The sequence below is a fragment of the Bos javanicus genome, chromosome 5 (genome assembly GCF_032452875.1).
Source record: "Bos javanicus breed banteng chromosome 5, ARS-OSU_banteng_1.0, whole genome shotgun sequence".
In the NCBI taxonomy this organism is placed as follows: Eukaryota; Metazoa; Chordata; class Mammalia; order Artiodactyla; family Bovidae; genus Bos; species Bos javanicus.
Genome location: NC_083872.1, coordinates 106172292 through 106192115, shown reverse-complemented (window position 1 = coordinate 106192115; position 19824 = coordinate 106172292). Strand labels below are relative to the sequence as shown.

The 19824-nt window shown below is 44.4% G+C and overlaps 1 protein-coding gene across 1 annotated transcript; it reads left to right on the top strand.

Annotated features, from left to right (window-relative positions):
• The first annotated feature begins 552 nt into the window (after positions 1-552).
• TIGAR (TP53 induced glycolysis regulatory phosphatase) lies at positions 553-19473 on the top strand. The gene is made up of 6 exons (XM_061418200.1): positions 553-712; positions 6196-6233; positions 10118-10239; positions 12900-12977; positions 13612-13722; positions 14739-19473. Exons 1-6 carry the CDS (start codon positions 681-683, stop codon positions 15168-15170), a joined length of 813 nt encoding a protein of 270 aa, XP_061274184.1. The 5' UTR covers positions 553-680; the 3' UTR covers positions 15171-19473.
• Positions 19474-19824: the final 351 nt, after the last annotated feature.

The following is a 19824-nucleotide window of genomic DNA, read 5'->3' as shown; positions in this document are numbered from 1 at the left end:
TGGACTGCAGCCTACCAGGCTCCTCCGCCCATGGGATTTTCCAGGCAAGAGTACTGGAGTGGGTTGCCAAAGGGCTGCCAGGGGCCAAGCCTAGGACTTTGTGCCCGGAGCAGGTCAGTCTAGGCGGAGGTGGGGGCTGAAGCCGGGTGGGTCTAAGCACACTGCTGACCCCACGCTCCCAGTGCCAGCGGTTAACATTAAACCCTAGGACCGAACGTGTCTGGAGCTGTACATCCACGAAGCAGGACTGCTGGCCGCACTCCAGCCTCAAATCAGACTAACCGCAATCGGAGCGGCAGCAGCCTTATCATCGCTGAGCCTCCAGCCCTGGGTTTGCCCCGGCGCGACCCGTCTGCCGGGCTCGGGGCGGGGCCGCCGCACCTGCCGCGCTCCAATCACGGGCCTGCGCGCAGCGGCGCACGCGCCACGGCCCTGGGCGGGCGGGATCTGGCCACCCATCAGTCTTCGCGACCTGCCGGGCCTCCGCCTCTCTGATTGGCTGGTCAGGGAGTGACGTAGAGTCCGCCTTCACCTATAGCTGCGGAGCCGGCCGGCGGCGCGGTACGGAAGCGGCGGGGCTCGGCGGGCGCAGTGCTGGGCAGCGGGTGCAGTGCTGGGCAGCGGGTGCGGATTCTGGCGGCGCTGAGGTCCTTGGTCCTCTGGCTCCGGGCGTGGGCGGGATGACGCGCTTCGCTCTGACCGTGGTCCGGCAGTGAGTATGGCCGTCGCGGGCTGCCCTTGTCCCTTCCGTGGCGTGCTGCGGGGCTGGGCCGGGGGGACCCAGGATCCGCACCCGCCGCGCCAGTCCTGTCACGTGTGTTCCCCCTCTGCTCGGCCTGGCGATTTCTGGATGTTCCCAGTGAGTTACCCCCTTCCGGCTCTACTGGCCCAGCGACGCTGAGCAGAAGGCCAGGGGTCAGATGTCATCGGTCCCCCAGTACGTGGGGACAGGGATGTCGGAAGGAGTGAGGTCAAGGTCCCGCCCCCCCCCCCCACCTCACCCCAGCTTGGGGCCGGCTGAATCCGAAGACACAGTCGAGTCCCTTCACCTCCCGGGCCGCGCGTTTGCCCCCAGCTGGGCCCGCAGGGTCTGCAGCGTGGACCGGCTCGGGGCTGACCTTTCCCCTGCAGGCTCTGCTCCCACTCTGTACCCTCTGTCCCCCAGGCTCGGGTCTGGGATTCTCTTCCCCGCAGAGCTTCGGTCGCTGGGGGAGGAGCTGGGGCCGTGGGGGGGGGGGGGGCGCCTCGCCCTGCTCTCAGCCGCCTGCACCGCCCTCAACAAATATTTTTAACATGCAGCGTTACAGGGAGCCAAATGCTGACATATCTTGCCATGCCTTCCTTTTCCTTTTCGACTCTATGTTTGCCCGGTGTTAACTGAGTTCAGGGCGGTCAGGAGCACAGATTTTTCAAGCAAGGGCGACATAGATTGGAATCTGGGCTCCACCTGGGAGCCTTGTAACCTGGGCTTCCTTTAACCGACTTAATTTACACGACCTCAGTTTCCTGATTTATAAAATGGGGATAGTGATAGCCCCCACCCCACTGGATTAGTGTGATGATTAAATGTTAGAAAGGTAAAGTGCATAGCACTGGGGAGGGGTGGGGAGCATATATGAGAATTAACGAACTTTTGTTTGTGTTAAGGACAGCTCTGATAAAAATGCAGCGTGTGGTCCAGTATGTGTGTGTGTCGTTAATGGGACCAGCATTCTGAGTGGCTTCTGTGTATCAGAGGACTGGGTTACGGGTCACTAAGATTCCATTTTTGACTTGTTGGAGCTTGCAAGCAACATCAGAATGGTCTAACCTTGTCAAGCTGCCTTTAGTTGCTGTCTTTTTTTGGTCCTGTTCTTCCTGAATAGGAAGGTTATCTCAGCTGTTATCTGAAGTTGTCCCTTTAGGACTCACAGGATTTTAATGGCCAAGCGAGAAATGGAGATCCTTTCTCCACCCCATTCCTCTGCATGTTATAGAATGGTTTATTACCATCATGTGACCTTCCAAGGACTTACAGCTACTCCGTAGCAGAACAGGAACTAGTCTTGATGGCACTTTCCTCTTAATTTGCAGCACTTTCTAGATGCCTGACCCAGTGCCTGACATAAAATTGAAGCCCAGAAGCCATAGAAAATCTAGGCTAAACCACCCCTTGAAAAACAAGCTGATCCCTATTTAGATGCTTAATAGACAATTGTTACATGAATGTATATTTTATCCCCTCCTCCCTTCTTAAAAAGGGCTTGAAAGGTGTAAAGTTGTTCCTCAAAGAAATCCTTTGAGGACTTAATTTAAAAATAAGTCTTAATGAATTAGTATTTGCCAGGTACTGTTGTAATTAAATTCTGACTACCATCCAGTGTGGTAAAGAGGGCCTCTCAATTTGCAGATGAGGAAACAGACACAGAGGTCATGTGACTTGCTTAAAATCACGTGATGAGTTGGGGAGGGGGTTTAAACCAAGGTGGTGGTACTGTGGCCCATCCTGTTAACTGCTTTGCCTTTCTGACTCCTATTTTAGAATTAAAGCCTAGTGTTTGTGGATTGCTTGACTATCACCAGCCATTTCAGAAGCTACTTTTTACTTCTTGTGATCTGACCGTGAAGAGTGATAAGAACAGTTTGCTTTGTTCTTTTCTGTTCATGGGAAAGGGCTTCTCTGGTGGTTCAGTGATAAAGAATCCACCTGTAGTGCAGGAGATGCAGGTTTGATCCCTGGGACGGGAAGATCCACTGGAGGAGGAAATGGCAACCCACTCCAGTAATCTTGCCTGGAAAATCCCATGAACAGAGGAACCTGGCAGGCTGCAGTCCATGGGGTCAAAAAGAGTCGGACGCTACTTAGCCATCAAGCACACGGGCATCCATAAGAAACTGCAGAGAAAGTGTTGAAATAATTGATAGGGAATAGTTAGTTTCCTCCTTCAGAATTCTCAAAGCTAAAAATTGATGATTCTTTCAGGAAAAGAAACAAGATGCTAAAAGACGCTTACTCCTTGGAAGGAAAGTTATGACCAACTTAGACAGCATATTAAAAAGCAGAGACATTACTTTGTCAACAAAGGTCATTACATAGTCAAGGCTATGGTTTTTCCAGTGGTCATGTGTGGATGTGAGAGTTGGACTATAAAGAAAGCTGAGCGCCGAAGAACTGATGCTTTTGAACTGTGGTGTTGGAGAAGACTCTTGAGAGTCCCTTGGACTGCAAGGAGATCCAACCAGTCCATCCTAAAGGAGATCAGTCCTGGGTGTTCATTGGAAGGACTGATGTTGAAGCTGAAACTCCAATACTTTGGCCACCTGATGCAAAGAGCTGACTCTTTGGAAAGACCCTGATCCTGGAAAGATTGAGGGCAGGAGGAGAAGGGGACGACAGAGGATGAGATGGTTGGATGGCATCACTGACTCAATGGACATGAGTTTGAGTAGACTCTGGGAGTTGGTGATGGACAGGGAGTCCTGGCGTGCTGCAGTCCACGGAGTTGCAAAGAGTCGGACACGACTGAGCGACTGAACTGAATTGAGTTTTATTGAATGGTGACTCTTCTGATAATGGAAGAAAACTTTTTAATTGCAATTTAAGCTCAGCCAAACCCTTTATGAATCTTGTGCTTTAAGCTCAGCCAGATTCTTTATGAATCTTGTGCTGTTACTGTCAGCATGTTGATCTTCATCAACATCCTTGAACGTGAGAGTGCCAGTGTGTATCATTGTTGGAACAGAATACCCCAGATTTCAGACTTCAAGTTTACTAATCTGATTGAGCTGTAGTTTCTCATGGTCTTAGAACAGCATTGTTGAAAACCCCAATAAATGCAGAAAAGCCTCTGGTTCCCTCGAAACGTTCTTGTAGGTGTTTGCAGTTAGTTGCCTGCCAAACTACTCCATTTCACTTCCATTTTTAGCTAGTTCTTTAAACATTTTTACAAACTAATTTACTTTTAATTCCTGAAAGATGATTAATTAGTATAGGTATTGACACAACACTGATTTTATTTTTTTAATTCTGCCTCTTTTGGCAGTTACTTAGTTTTCACTGAATGCTAATCATTGTTCTAATAGAGCAGGCAAGTTGAATATTGGATCATCTGTAAACTCTTATAAAGATACATGTAATTGCTATGTTCCTGTGATGTGTGTTTTCTGGGAGTAGGATTTATTAATTGGAAGAGCCTGTGCAGCTAGGACTAATCTAATGTAGATACAAATGTATCATGAATTGGGTATTTTACATTCCCTAACTCCCACCCAACCATCCAGTGAAAATCCTCACATTCCTAGCCCTTGGAAGCAAATGAATTAATTGTGGAGGAATCACTGTAAGGCTGTATATTCATGGTTGAATAGCGGGAGAGTACACTCCATTCTCGTGTATACCAGAACATCTACTTTGACAACTCGCCCCAGTTGTACCCTAATGTCCCATGATTTGTCTCTCCTGTGGCAAACCCAAGTACTTGTCTGCTGAATTTGAATTATTTAAAAGGATGTGATTAGGAAATTAAGCTCTCTTACATGGTTTCTAGAGAAGCGCTGTCGAGCATAAACCAGAACTAACAAAATAAAATGTCTTTTAAAGTGAAGAACAGCGTGATAATCCCCCAAACGAACGGTGCATATTTGAGGGCCTATAAATGGCCAGTCATCAGACTTGGCTTCTTGTCATAAGGCTTGGGATTCTTACAGAGTCGGGTATCTGTCTTGGAAGTGAATCCCACTGCAGATTTTGCAAATGAGTGCTGTTACTCCTGACTCCTTCAAAATATACTCCTCTGACCTTTCCACTCTCCTGATTTTCCCTGTGGCTGCTACAAGCCAAGCTTTGGTTAGGGAAGTGGATTAATAGTAAACCTATTCTAGCCACCCACTTTTCTTTCCCACTCCCCAAATTAGCTATAACCAGTTGCTTCAAGCATTTGTACAAACCTCTCGAGAAATGTTTGGTTTGTAACAAACATTTACAAAGCTGTAAAACTAAATATTTGTGCACATTTTTTGGGGGGGAAAAAATCCTGTTACTAGATTGCTTCTCTGTGATGTTTATAAGGTGATTTGAAAGCAAAATCTGCCCCATAGGATGCCAGTGCGCCCCACCCTCCCCTGGCCAGCCTCAATCCAGTTGTTTTGTGACAGTGTTTCTCACCCTGTCACTCTTCTGGTTGCTTCAGAATGGGCTGGGTTTGGTTTTGTAATACCTCAGCATTGCAGAGCGGAGCAGCTGGGGCCGCTCGAGGACTCGGAAGCCAGGGTGGGGACTGTGGGTCCCTGTACCCCTTTCTGCTCCACTCATGGTCCCCTGGACTTGCTCGCTCAGCCCAGCAGATGAATGGGTGGACTGGCTGTCCTATTTGGTCCTGACATCTGGGAAGTAGTTTTGGTCAACATATTTGAAGATGATTTAACAAAAATTTTCTGTCTGTATATACACTTTTTTTTTTTTAATTGGGGTATAATTGCTTTACAGTGTTTTGTTAGTTTCTGCTGTACAACAGTATGAGTCAGATACCGGTACACGTACGTTGCCTCCCTGCCGTCCCTCCCTCCTAGCTTCACGGAGCGCCGAGCTGAGCCCCCTGCCCTGTGCAGCAGCTCCCTCTAGCTATCTGTTGTACACGTGGTGGTGTGTACATCTCGGTGCTACTCAGTTCGTCTGCCCCCCGCCCCCGCCATCCTCCCCCACCACGTCCACAGATGCGCTTTCTACATCTGTGTCTCTGTTCCTACCCTGCAAGGAGGTGCATCAAGACTTTTTTCTAGATTGCGTATATATGTGTTAATGTACAATATTTGTTTTTCTCTTTCCGACTTGCTTCACTCTGTACGACAGGCTCTGGGTTTATCCACATCACTTACAACTGACTCAGGTTCATTCCTTTTTATGGCTGAGTGACACTCCATTGTGTATCTGTACATATACTTTGAAAAGTAATATTCTCTGCCTTCAATTCACTGAAGATTTATCTATATACATTTTACTTTGGAACAGTTTGAAATTTTTAGCTCATCAATTCGGTACATAGAATAGACAGCTGCAGATAGTAGTTTAGAGTGTCATTTTTACAGGTTAGATTCTAACGTAGGTACAATGTGCTGTCTTTACAAATATCGTGACCTTTCATTGCTGATTTTTTTCCCCTCATTTCAAAAGTAACCTAATTTGATAATAAAGGCTTTCTCCCTGTGTTTCTATTTTAGTGGAGAAACAAGACTCAACAAGGAGAAAATAATTCAAGGTTGGTATTCTCTGACTTTTATTGTTTAGCTCTCTCTGTTCATGTTCATGTGAAATGTAGGTTAAAGAGATCTGATAGGGTAGGATGGACCGGGGGCAGGTCTGGACTGTGAGCTGGGATTACGGAATTAAAACCTATGGTAACAGAAGTATGATCAGAGTAGATGGTACTCAAGAGGAGTGAGTGTCTTGAGTGAATTGGATGTGAAGACCAGTGGTCTAAATTGTTTGTGGGCGGCTCCAAAGCGACCTCTCAGCTGATTAAGGAGCTGTATTGGGTCTAATTGTCTTCAAATATATCTGCCAGGGTTTAAAATGACTTCATATTTGGAAACAAAAATTTACTGGCTGGTGTTAATGGTATTTTTCCTGCTAAGATATATTATTTTTAGTCGTAAGAAATAAATAGTTTAAAAAGAGAATTCCTGTTCTCACATGGAGTTGTTACTTTATTCTGTCTTGCTCCCCACCCCACCTCAGCCGAGCTTGCTCTGTTAATTTGGGCTCAGGTTCTTTTAATCTCCCTGCGATCCAGCTGGTCTGGCTTCTAAAGAATATCTTTCAGCTAGACATGCTATTTCTGTGCTCTGATGATACAAGCGTTGAGTTTTATATTTTGGGGCTAGGGACATCTGGTGTTTGCAGGAGCTGATTTTTAATACCCCACGTGCCTGCCTCCTTCTGCTGGAAACCAGTCTGTTTCCCACTGACCTGGGCCCCACGCAGAGCATCCTCAGGACTCATTACCTTGTTTGTTCATGGGCCCTGCTCACTTGTCTCGTTTCATTTGAAACTGGCAGTAGAACATGAATAAAAGTTTCCATGTTCAGGACCTGTTGTTTAGATTTGTTTTGTGTTCTTTTTCTCACTTTGGAAGTTAGATGCTTAGTTTCTTCAGTCACAGCCACCTTTTTCTTTTAAGTTTTGTCAGCATTCAAGCTTATATGGTTCTAAGTACCGTTTTTGTTGCATGCCTACAGTTTCGATTTATAGTAATCTAGTAAATAGTACCAAGTATCTTAAATTTCCATTATGATTTATGATTTCTGTAGGTTATTTCGAACTGTTTTTTAAATTTCCAAATGAGTGGACTCTTTGGTTTTGTTCTTCATCTTTTGTGATTGACTTAGAGTGTGATTGCTTTCTGTTTTGACAATATGGCTTATTTGGTAATATGTCTGAAATTGGTTAGCGTGGTCAGTTTTTATAAATTTACTATATGTTTGAGAAAAATCTTTGTTTTCTAATTGTTGGGTTTGGAGTTTGATATCAAATCATTAATCTTGATTTTGTCGTTCAAATCTTCCCATACTTTACTAATTTTGTAAATTTACTCATGTGCCTGTATGACCTAAGGGTCAGTTTATGCATGAGATATATTGAATTTCCCACTGTGATAGCCAATTCATCCTTAAATACCTTCAATTTTATCAATTTGTGCTTTATATATATATATTCTGCTTTTACATCCTTCGAGAGTATTTTATTAGGCACATACAAATTTAAAGATTGCTCTATCTTCCTGGTGAATTGAACCTTATTTATAGTTATCTTCACAATCCTTAGTGAGACTTCTGTCACAAAGTCATGTATTTCTGAGAGTGATATGGCGGCTCCAGCTGTGTGGGGTTGGAATTTTCCTGGTGTGTATTTTCCCATCCCTTTCTTTTCAGCCTTGCTGGGTACTGGTCTCCTAAGTGTTAACCTTGTCAATGGTAGGCAGCTGATTCTGGTTCTCTTAAAAAAAAAAAAAAAGCAGTCTTTTTGTTAACTGGTGAGAGTGGTTTAATCCATGTTGACTCTGGTTTCTGGTGTGTTTGGATTTTTCCTTTGTGGTTCTTTTTTTTCCTTCGTTTTCTAATCTTTTCCTTCTCACTCACCTTTACTTCTTAGGTGCCTGCTTTTCTTTCCCTTATCCAACCCACTGTTATCTTGCCTTCTGGCCTTGAAATAAGCCATGCCTGTTCTTTTAATAGTTGTCTTTGTATCTTCACCATTCATACCTAATAAAGTATAAGGTAAATATCCTCTCTCCTGAAAGATGTGTTGGCATGTGCTGTTGTTTTAGTCTCCTGTCCTTTTCACCTGTGCAACCTAGGCATTATTTTACTTAGTGTTTGTTTAATTTACAGCCATACTTGCCAGCTTCTCCTGTCACCATTTCTTTTGCATCTCGGACCTTCATTCCTGAAGCATCTTTTCTGAGAAGTTCTCTTGTGTAAATCGGTTGGTGGTAAAGATAGTTTCAATCCGTTCTATTTTTCCATGCAGTTCTGTTTCTATTTTCTTTAGTCTTCTTTAGTCCAGTTCTAGACTGATGGTTCTTTTGGAAGCCATTACTCTGCTGGGTTTTTTAATTTTGGCTTCTGTTGCTCCTGTCCAGAGATCTTCTCTCAACCAAATGGTGTCCCATGGTGGATATCCCATCATGGCCATGGTGTCCCATCATATCCCATGGTGTCCCATCTGTCTTTCTCTGTAGCTGTTTTTAAAGTCTTTTTATTTTGGTTTTCTACAGTTTCTCTTACTAAATCTGGTAGGGTTTTTGTTTTTTTTTTTTTTAAATAATTTATCCTTGGTGTGCATCATGTTTCCTTTATCTGTAGTTTTATGTCTTTCCTGATTTCTGTTCTCCATTTTGCTCTTCCTGTTCTCCATTTCACACTTCCTGTTCTTTGTTTCACACTTCCTGTTCTCCATTTCACACTTCCTGTTCTCCATTTCACACTTCCTGTTCTCCATTTCACACTTCCTATTATTTCATACTTCCTATTCTCCGTTTCACACTTCCTATTCTCCATTTCACACTTCCTGTTCTGTTTCATGTTCCTGTTCTCCATTTCACACTTCCTGTTGTTTCATACTTCCTATTCTCCATTTCACACTTCCTGTTCTCCATTTCAAACTTCCTATTCTGTTTCATAGTTCCTGTTCTCCATTTCACACTTCCTATTCTTCATTTAGCACTTCCTGTTCCGTTTCATGCTTCTTGTTCTCCATTTCTCTCTCTCTTGAGTTCCCACTGGCTGTAGTTAGGAATCCTTGTCCTTCCTCCATGTCTTAACATGTCTGAGACGTGCTCTTATCTCCTCATATCTGTGGGAAAGGGGCACGGGGGACGACTTCAGCCTTACCTTTGGGTTCGTGAAGCTTCTCAGCTTAATGAATTTCCTTTTATCCACTGAGGGATATTTTTTACCTCCACAGCAATTCCATTTTTTCATTGTTGAAAGATTTGTTTAGCCCCTTCAGAAACCTGTCTGGTTTTGAGGACTTGCTGTTGCTTGTCTTTGTGATGCAGAGTGCAGCCTCTGCTGATCCCACGTCTCAAGCACTGGCGGTTCCAAGTCCGTTACCCGTTGTTTCTGCTGACCCTCATTCACGATGGTTTATTGTCCTGTGTCGTGTCGCTGGCCGAACTGATCTTTGCTCTAAGCTGGTAGAAGGCTTGTCGGCCTTTATGGAGAGTAATTTGCAGTACTGTATGTTACTGAATTTAAACAGTGGAGATAAAGAAGGAAAACTTCTCTAGGTGATGATCCAACCACCCAAATACAGCAGCTGGGCCGAGAAGGTAGATCAGAGGCAGCACTAATGAAACAGACTGGTAAAGCGGTGGGCGGTGCAAGGCAGGGGAGCTGAAGACAGTCTCATCACCCACCAGTTCCCATCAGGCAGACATGCTGGAAAACACTTGGATACCTGAACCTCTATAGGGATTATAGCTTAATTTTGCTTGCTTTTGGTTTTCTGAACAGTTATGTGGAAAGTACTCAAGGAAGTCTTAATAAAATATAAATGCTCTTTATATTCTCTTAGGTATGATTTTTATTTGCATCCGTTATATATATTTGAACATTATTGTTCCTTCTCTTAATACTGCAGGACAAGGAATAGATGAGCCTCTTTCAGAAACTGGATTTAAACAAGCAGCTGCTGCTGGTATATTTCTTAAAGATGTGAAGTTTACTCATGTTTTCTCCAGTGACCTTACAAGGACAAAGCAGGTAAGTTTAGTCAAGGATGAGGCTCGTAAGTCAAAAGTTTCAACAGTTGTACCTTGAAAAATTTCCTCCCAGAATTCATAGAGAATTAAATCGCACACAAACATCATCCCCAATCCTCTTTCCTCGCTGACAGAAGTTCTTTTTATTTCACTTTAATATTTTATTTTATTTTGGTAATTTAATCAGAGCAGCTTGGGGGGAAATGTCTAACAAAATGCCAAAAAAAAGGCAAAGAGGGTGTTGTGAGAGAAACTCAGTGGAAACACCAGAGATTTAACGATTGAGATATCAGATATTGAAACTCAGATAGAGTTTAAAAAGCAGTTATGTTGCTATAAAGAGATGAAAGATGAGTGAAATATCTTTAGGGAGCAGATTACTATAAAAACAATCCCAGAGGTTTGAAAAAAACAAATCAACTTCTGAAAGCTAAGGGAAGGAGACTTTAGTGACAACCATGGGGGAATAACAGGGCTGGAATGTAGCCTCCCCCAACAAACAACCAGAAAACAAGACAAAACCTGTGAGACAACTGTTTTCAGATAGTGGACTCCAGGAAGCTTGGGCTGCAGTCTCAGATGGGGTGAAACAAAGGGGATAAGCCCTCAGTTGTCGTGGTTTTCTGACTAAAGTGATCTCCAGACTTCTGCAAAAGCAGCCAGCTGGAGGTCATTGGTCTCCGAGTTGAGGGAACAAAGCTTAGAATTTGGAAGGCTTAAGTAACTAAAATCTGTGGGCGTGCTGGAGGGAGAAATGCACAGAGAAGACTCTAGACACGTGTATAGAAGTCCTCATCAGTCTCTGGTGAACAGTTAGTCTGCACAGGTGTGGCTGGAACCGCACGAGGGCAGAAAACGGAACTCCGGGGGAGAACAGTTGCTGGGGTGCGGTTGTCCAGTTGATTCCTGGGGCCCACACAAAGTGGGGAGGTGTGAGAGCTCCCACAGCACAAGTGGAGGCTTTGCTGAATACAGAGAGTGTGTCACCCCTTCACCGTGAGGCTAAACTGCCCTCAGAGGAGCATAACGAGGGGAGAAGTAGGAGGCGGCAGAAGCAACTCCATCTTCTAGAGATGAAAAAGGCAGTGTTCTGAAATGATAATTCCACAGGGTGGGATTAGCAGTAGGTTAGACACTGTAGATGGAGAAGGCAATGGCACCCCACTCCAGTACTCTTGTCTGGAAAATCCCATGGATGGAGGAGCCTGGTAGGCTGCAGTCCATGAGGTTGCTAAGAGTCGGACACGACTGAGCGACTTCACGTTGACTTTTCACTTCCATGCATTGGAGAAGGAAATGGCAACCCACTCCAGTGTTCTTGCCTGGAGAATCCCAGGGACGGCGGGGCCTGGTGGGCTGCCGTCTATGGGGTCGCACAGAGTCGGACACAACTGAAGCGACTTAGCAGCAGCAGCAGCAGCAACAGACACTGTAGAAGAGGAGGTCAGTGAATGTGAAGACATGGAAACTGAACATTCCAAAATTAACTGTGGAAGGAAAAAAGGCTGGAAAAGGAAAAATGAAGAGTCTCTGAACTGTGGGACAGTACCAGGCAGTGCAGACTTCAACATATAGTTGAAGTCTCAAAAGGGAAACAGGGAAGAGAGTTGGGGTGAGTGTGAAGGTAAAAGATACTTTGAAGAAATGACAACCCTGCAGTGCTTTCGAAAATTAAGGTGAAGTAAAGACTTTCTCTTTCAAGCGTGAGTTGAGGGACCCACACTCACATGCTCAGTTGTTTTTGTAAGTGTTTTTGGTCAGTTGGACTTTGACAGAGATGCCAAGATAATTCTGTGTTTGAAAGGGTGGTCTTTTCAATAAAAGGTGTTGAAACAATGGGCCAGCCATCTGGAAAAACATGACATGTGACTCTTGCCTACACAGTACACAAAAACTAACTTGCAGCCCATCATAGAACAAGTCTAAAAGCTAAAGCTATGGGGCTTCTATAAGAAAACACAGGAGAAAGGTCTTTATGAAAGTTTTTTGGGACAAAGCATAAATAAGACACATAGAGGGAGAAAATTATAAATGTGTATGTTATATATGTGTGTATATATCTGACACATATATATTTGTCAGTAAATAACTTTTTATAAGTGATTGATCTACAACCTTTATTATATTAATATATATACCTTTTCCAATAAGATTTTTGCTTTCATGTATTCTTGCTATTAATTAGTGCCCTTTCTTTTCAGCTTAAAGAAGCCCCATATATATTTCTTGTAGGGCTGGTGTCGTGGTGATGAACTCCTTTAGTTTTTGTTTGTCTGGAAAACTCTTGATCTTGTCTTCAATTCCGAGCAACCTTGCTGGGTAGAGTGTTTTTAGCTGGAATTCTCAGCACTTTGAATATGTCACACCACTACCTCTGGCCTGTAAGATTTCTACTAGAAAATCTACTATTAGCCTTTTGGGGTTTTCCTTGTCCTTGGGAGGAGGTGAGTTGAGAGTCTTCCTATGATACCATCCTGAGCCCTCCCAGAATGATTTTTTTCGGGGGGCGGGGTGCGTGTCATACAGAACCTTAGTTCCCCAACCAAGGATCTGAACAGTGCCCCCTGCAATGGAAGCATGCCCCGACCATTGGCGTGCTAGGGGATTCCCCAGCAATGATTATTTTTATGAGAAAAGAAATGGTTGTCTTTTGATTTGCAGACCGTGCATGGGATTTTGGAGAAGAGCAAATTTTGCAAAGATATGACAGTAAAGTATGATTCAAGACTCCGAGAAAGGGTAAGTATTAATAGCTTACTTATATGTTGTTCTTCTACCATAAAATATCACTACAGCAACTCAGTTTATCCCATGGCTAGAAATCAAATGCCTTCCTGCTTGGGATGTGAAATTGGCTATTACATGAAGAATCTACTGTGTGGCAATTACTCTTACTTACTCTCGTGAATAGTGTCTTATTTAATCATTAAAATCGTAGGCGAGAGGCATCTTAAATTATAAAAGCAAGGCATACTTGTGAGGACTTAGTACAGAAGAGTTTAAAAGTGAAAAGTTCTCTTCCCAGCCTCTGATCCTTCTACATCAACACTGGTTGTTAGTGGTCTCTTTGGTCTTCTGATTTAATGACTTATGAAAGGTGTCATTTTAATCTTTCTTACTATGGATTCCTGAGAAGGTAGATTTTCCGTGTCTCTTGGCCATTGGTATTTCCTCTGTGACTTGTGCATTTTGCTAAGTCTTGATTTTTAAGAGCCTAAACAGCTAACGAGCTATGAAGTCACATGGACCTGGGTTTGCATCTTTTCAGAGGAGATAGGATAAAGTAAGCTGAAAGTGTGCTGTAAACATGTACTTAATTGTCTGTGAATTGCAAATTCCCCTTGAGGCACTTTTGTCTGTTGGATCATTGCAGAAATATGGGGCTGCAGAAGGCAGGCCGCTGAGCGAGCTGAGGGCCATGGCCAAAGCGGCAGGGGAGGAGTGCCCAGCGTTCACACCGCCTGGAGGAGAGACCTTGGACCAGGTATGCAGCCTGGGGGAAAGTGGCTGTGTCCACGAGCTGGTCGACATCCGAGTAGCTGAAACCTGACTCCTCTTTGTGAGCGAGATGTTTCTGAGTTTTAGCTGAGCAATTTGCAAGTTGTTTGGTTCACAGAACAACTCTGCATGATACCATTTTTCCTCCCTTTTAACCTGTCCTATCTCATTTATTAATTTGGCATCATTACTGATCATGGATTTGAGGAAATGCATTGTTAGATGGTCTTGTTAAGAACGGGGAGCAGCAGTCTTTGCAGTGACAGGGGGGTCAGTGAAGCAGGTGTGTGCCGCTCGGGGAGGGCAGCCGATAGAGGCCGTCACGCCTCCCCCGCCCCCACCCCTCCAGGTGACATCATATCCCCTGGAGTGTTCTGCTGCTCAGGTGTGTTACGGGTGGTCGTCTCCCCCATTTTTAATTTTCGTAATTCCCTTGTAAGGACTTTGCAGAGTTCAGCAAGGGCCGGCCTTTCATCCTTGCTGTCATTGAGCTTCAGAAGCGTTGGACGTGGTTTCCTAGGTGACGCTGTTTCACGACCTTCTGTTTGCTTCAAGTCAGGAGTTGGGCATTGTAGCTTACTCACCTTTGCCCCCAAAGTGCTCTCATGGTTCCAGAAATATATTAGGCGCTTACTTACTAGTATCAGTGGAAGTACTGATTGAATGAATAGAGTTTCATCTGCTTCTGTGGTATTACTGACTTACAGAAAAATCAGTTCTGTTTATATCCTAAGTGTTATTCAGTCAATTGTGTCCAACTCTTTTTGACCCCATGGACGGTAGCCCGCCAGGCTCCTCTGTCTATAGAATTCTTCAGGCAAGAATACTGGAGTGGGTTGCCATTCCCTTCTTCAGGGGATCTTCCTGACCCAGGGATTGAACCCGGGTCTCCTCCATTGCAGGCACATTCTTTACCATCTGAGCCACCAGGGAAGCCTGTTTATGTCTTAAGATAGTCATTAATGTCAGTTTATTTCACCTTTTTTTTTTCTTTCATTGCAGCTGAAAAGGCGTGGGAAAGACTTTTTTGAATTTCTTTGTCAACTGATCCTGAAAGAAGCCGGTCAGAATGAACAGTTTTCCCAGGAAGCCCCGAGCAGCTGTCTGGAAAGTTCCCTGGCAGAGATATTTCCTTTAGGGAAGAACTGTGCCTCCACGTTTAACTCTGACAGCGGCACCCCGGGCCTAGCAGCCAGTGTCTTAGTCGTGAGTCATGGCGCCTACATACGAAGCCTGTTGGATTACTTTCTGACTGACCTCAAGTGCTCGTTCCCAGCGACTCTGAGCAGGTCCGAGCTCACGTCAGTCAGCCCTAACACAGGGATGACTGTCTTCATCCTAAACTTTGAGAAAGGAGGCAAAGGGAGACCAACTGCCCAGTGTGTGTGTGTGAACCTCCAGGGCCACCTGGCCGGGGTGAACAAAACTCCCTAAATCTGAATCATCTGCATGGAAATCAGCACATGTGAGCCTCTGAGGGAGTGCCTCTTGACTTTACTTCCGTCCTCTGCTAATGCAGATTTGGAAACAGTTAAAAAGCTGTCTGTTACAGCAGGTTATAAAACTCGAGTGGAATCAGAGCCATGTAAAACACTAATAGAAAACCATCGAAAATGGACTTCTTTGGTGCAAGTACAGTTGGAATTTTCCAGGGTAATTTTACCACCCTGCTCAGTGACCTCTCTGTATTGTAAATGGATGAGGGAACTCAGTATTGTGAATTGAGGCATGAATAACCCTGTTACTATGGTTTGGGGTGTTTTTTTTGGTTTTTTTTTTTCACCTTTTTAATATCTTTTTTTTTTTTTTTAATGTTTTTTTTTTATGTCTGAAAAATCTAACTTGTTTTCTTGGTATGATACTGTATTTTTTTTTTTTCTTTTGCTGTCTTCTTCCAGTGCTTGGAAGAGGGTACTTGTAATTTCCACTCCATATTTATGTGACAGATGTTATATTCAAAAAGTCCTTAAAGGAAACCTGCTATCATAGTTTACGTAAAAGCAAATGACACTAAATCTTTACTATGGAAATCAACTGTTGTAACTGTGGATTCTGGAGGGTTTGAGATATAGATGAATGTGGCTTGTAGTTTCAGAACAGTATACTGAGGAAGAACCATCACCTATTACAGAATTTTCAAAGAGGGAATCAAAGCAGGAGAAACAAAAAGAGCAGACCTTTCATATCTAACCTGTGGGCTGAAGAATTTAGTTTGAACATGGTGCTTAAGAAAGCACACAGTTGCTGATTTGCTTCAAAGCAGTGGGGATTTGTTCAAGATGAGGTTTCCTCTCTTTTCCACCAGATGGTGCTAGAGAAAAGGGATTTGGGTTATCACCGACTTCATAGACCTGAGTTTGAGCAAGCTCAGGAAGTTGGTGATGGACAGGGAAGCCTGGCACGCTGCTGTCGTTGGGGTCGCAAAGAGTCAGACAGGACTGAGCAACGGAACTGAACTGAAATTCTGTGCAACAGATGGGGGTCCCTCTGAAGTCCTCGTCTCCATGGAGAAAGTGTTTTCCATGCAGTTTTGCTTATAAATAGTCATGTTGATGAATGCTGTGAGCCTCAGCTCACAAGAGGGTAAGACTGAGTCTGTCCGTCACTTAAGGCTAAAGTCACACTTAGACGTGCGTCAGGTTTAGGATCACGCAGTCCTCAGTGTGTCCAGTGCCACCGGTGGCCTGGAACGGAGGATGTGGTCGCGCACAGGGAGCTCACTGCAGACAGCTGGCAAGTAATCAGAAAAGGACAAATAAATGCCCACTCCCCCACCCTCCAGAAGTAATAACTAACGCCCTCCTTTTTTAAATAATGCACTGAGATGGAAGTAAAGTTCCTCTAAGCAGCCGTCACTGCCCTGTTGCCTCCTGTTCTCCGCAAAGGCGGCCAGCACCACGGGTCTGCACTCCCACCCGTCCTTCACATGGCTGCCTGGTATCATCAGGGAACGCTATCATTCTGGCGTTTTACAAATGGACACAGCATCGGTCTATTCTGACTTCTCACTTCCTGTGTGTATCTTGGGGCTCTATACTGGTGTGTACAGACCTGGTCACTTCTCTAACCACTGTATTCTGCAGAATAAGCACAGTACGTTTTATTTCTTTATTCTCCCATCAGTGGATGTTTTGGTTTATTCACCATTTTCTGAATAGAAACAGTGCTTCAGGGAGTGGTCTTGTGCTGTGTCAGAGAAAGCGTGTATCCCCAGCCTGACAGGAGCCAGTATTCTACAGAACAGAGGTTTTTCAGTCTCACTGGAAGTATTTCAAAAGCTCCTGGTCTCCACATCTTTGGCAACACTGGATTTTGTCTGGTGAAATTGTTTTAATCTGACGAGTGAAGGCTATGCCCCTGTGTTAATGAGCTCTTCTGTGACTGCTGGAGTCTGGGCATTTGTGTGTGTGTGTGCATCTTGACCATGGGGTTCCCTCTCTGGCAAGTCATCAGTCCGCATGCATTCTTGGTCTGGCTTTCTGTTCGGCTGCGTAGCTTTTTTGTGGTGAGTTATAGGAGGCCTTGAAGATGTCCTCCAGTTCACTCATCTCTTGTGTATGCCACCATACACCTTTTTCATATGTGTGTCTTTTTTTATTTTGAAGTCAAACGGATATACGCTATTGTTTATGATTTGGGGGAGTTGGGGGTGTCTTTAAGAAGCTTTTCCTACCATGAGGTCATATCCTAATCTCCTTTTTCTTACAGTGTTAAGGAGTTTTCTGAATGTTTCCTCTCATCATCTGGAATTTGTTTTTGAATACTGTAAAGTCAGAATTCTGTTTTAGATATTTTTTCCCATGTGGTGAACGGTTACCAAGTCTTTCTTTTCCCAGTTGGTTCCTGATTCTCAGGCAGACCCCCACGCACCCACATGTGCTAGAGGGAGTGGACTTTGCCCCAGTTCAGGGAGCTCTGGGTTCCCATGCGGGCTTCCCGGGTGGTTCAGCTGTAAAGAATCCACCTGCGATGCAGGAGACTTGAGTTCAGTCCCTGGGTTGGCAAGATCCCCTGGCAAAGGAAATGGCAACCCAGTAAAGCACGCTGGTATACTTGCCTGGGAAATCCCACGGGCAGAGGAGCCTGGTGGGCTCCAGTCCGTGGGGTTGCAAACAGTCGGACATGACTTAGCCACTAAACAACAACTCTGTTCCCGTAGGACTGTCACTCTCAGTTACTGCAGCTTCATGGCCAGGTACTCTGTACGGGGAGCACCTCTATTCTGTACAGGTGTTGGAATCAGTTCATTAATTTCCAGAAAAACTCTGTTGCAATTATAACTGGAATCGCATGCCTGTGTTCAATTAGTCATTCGGTAGATTTATTTTGAGCATGGCACATACATGCCAGGCTGTCACAAGAACTATTAGAGCTATTCTAAGAACTGCGAATATATAGCAATGAACAGAAAAATAGACCATCCTTGTGGAAGCCATACTCTGTCCAGGAAGATGAATACAGAACCTGTCAGTGGGCTCTTTGCAGTGGAGGGAAATGAAGCGGGAAGACCCGAGGGAGGCGTGCGGCTTTATTTGAGGGATGCCGGGAGGGTTCCCACAGGTGGGAGCAGAAGGTGGGATCCAAAGACTGAAACCAAGAGTGAACTCTGCCCGTCTGTGGGAGGAGACGAGCAACCCAGATGGAGATGGGGACACGGACGGAGGAGGAAGGGTCAAGCTCTGTGTGGGACCCAAGCTGGTGTGGGGGGAGCAGGTACTGGGAAGTCTGGGTGGGCGACAGGAGAAGGGAGCAGAAAGCAGAAGGGATGAGGGAGGGAGGCCTGGCTTAAGGGCTGGGGCTCATCTGTTGATGGGTTAATGTCTGATGGGACCAGGCGGCAACATGGGGAAGATCCGTGGTCAGTAGACTTGGGTTCAGCTTCTAGTAGTTTTGTGGCTGAGTGAGTCTCTTCGTGTCCCCGAGCTTCTATTTCCTTATATTAAGTGGAGAATAATTATAACAAAGTGTGTGTGTGTGTTGGTAACCTTTTGCTTTTGATATGTCATGCCCACAGAAAAGTGGCAAGAATAATACAAGAAACTCCTCATGTTAATCTCTTCACCCAGATTCACCACTTGCTTACATTTTGAGCCATTTGTTTTGTCCTGCAGGCTTATGGGTATGTTTTCCCCCTGAAACACTGGAGAGCAATCTGGAGATCCCATGCCCTTTCCCCTGCAAAATTTCAGTGTGTTGAAAGTGTTAGTCACTCAGTCGTGTCCGACTCTGCCACCGCATGGACTGTAGCCCACCAGGCTGCTCTGTCCATGGGATTCTCCAGGCAAGAATACTGGAGTGGGTTGTCATTTCCTCTTCCAGGGGGTCTTCCCGACCCAGGGACCAAACCCAGGTCTCCCGTGTCTCCTGTACTGCAGGTGGATTCTTCCTGCAAATTCTTCCTGTAGCCATCCCCAAATCACAGTTTGACTGTGATTACCTTTGTTGTTATTTTTCTTGAGGTTTGATGAACTTCTTGTATCAGTACGTTCATTTTTCATCAGTTTTGGGGAAGTTTCAGTCATTATATCTTCAAATAATATTCCTCAACTTTTTCTGTACCTTTCCTGGAACTCCACTTACACATATTTTGGACAATTTGATACTGTCACACAAATCACTGAGACACCGGTCATGATTTTTTTTAACGTATTTATTCTTTCTTCAGATTAAGAGTATATGTTGACTTTATTATCTTCAATGGCTATTTATCTGCTTAATAAATTTATTATTTCAGATATTGTATCTTTCAATTCTTGATTTCTACTTGGTTCTTTATTATTTCTTTTCTCTGATCTGTTTATTCCTTAGTACCATTCTTTCCTTTTAAATCCTTAAATATATTTATCATAACTGCTTCAAAGTTCCTGTCACTGATTCCAGGATCTGGCTCATCTAATGGCTGGTCTCTAGTGATTGCATTTTCTCTGGACTGTGGGCCATTTCCCCTTATTTTGTCCAGAGCCTGGAATGTGTCGTCTTCCTTCAGAGGGTTACTGGGATCTTGATGTTGTTGTGTCTGTGGGTATTTTTCAAATAGAAAATTTTCTTTCTTTGAAGGAAACAACAAGCTAGAGTGATCAGAAATATA

Coding starts and splice junctions, on each gene's coding strand:
- TIGAR (XM_061418200.1), top strand. CDS start 681: ATGACGCGCTTCGCTCTGACCGTGGTCCGGCA. Junction 6,234..10,117: donor CAAGGAGAAAATAATTCAAG/GTTGGTATTCTC, acceptor TTAATACTGCAG/GACAAGGAATAGATGAGCCT. Junction 10,240..12,899: donor ACCTTACAAGGACAAAGCAG/GTAAGTTTAGTC, acceptor TTTGATTTGCAG/ACCGTGCATGGGATTTTGGA.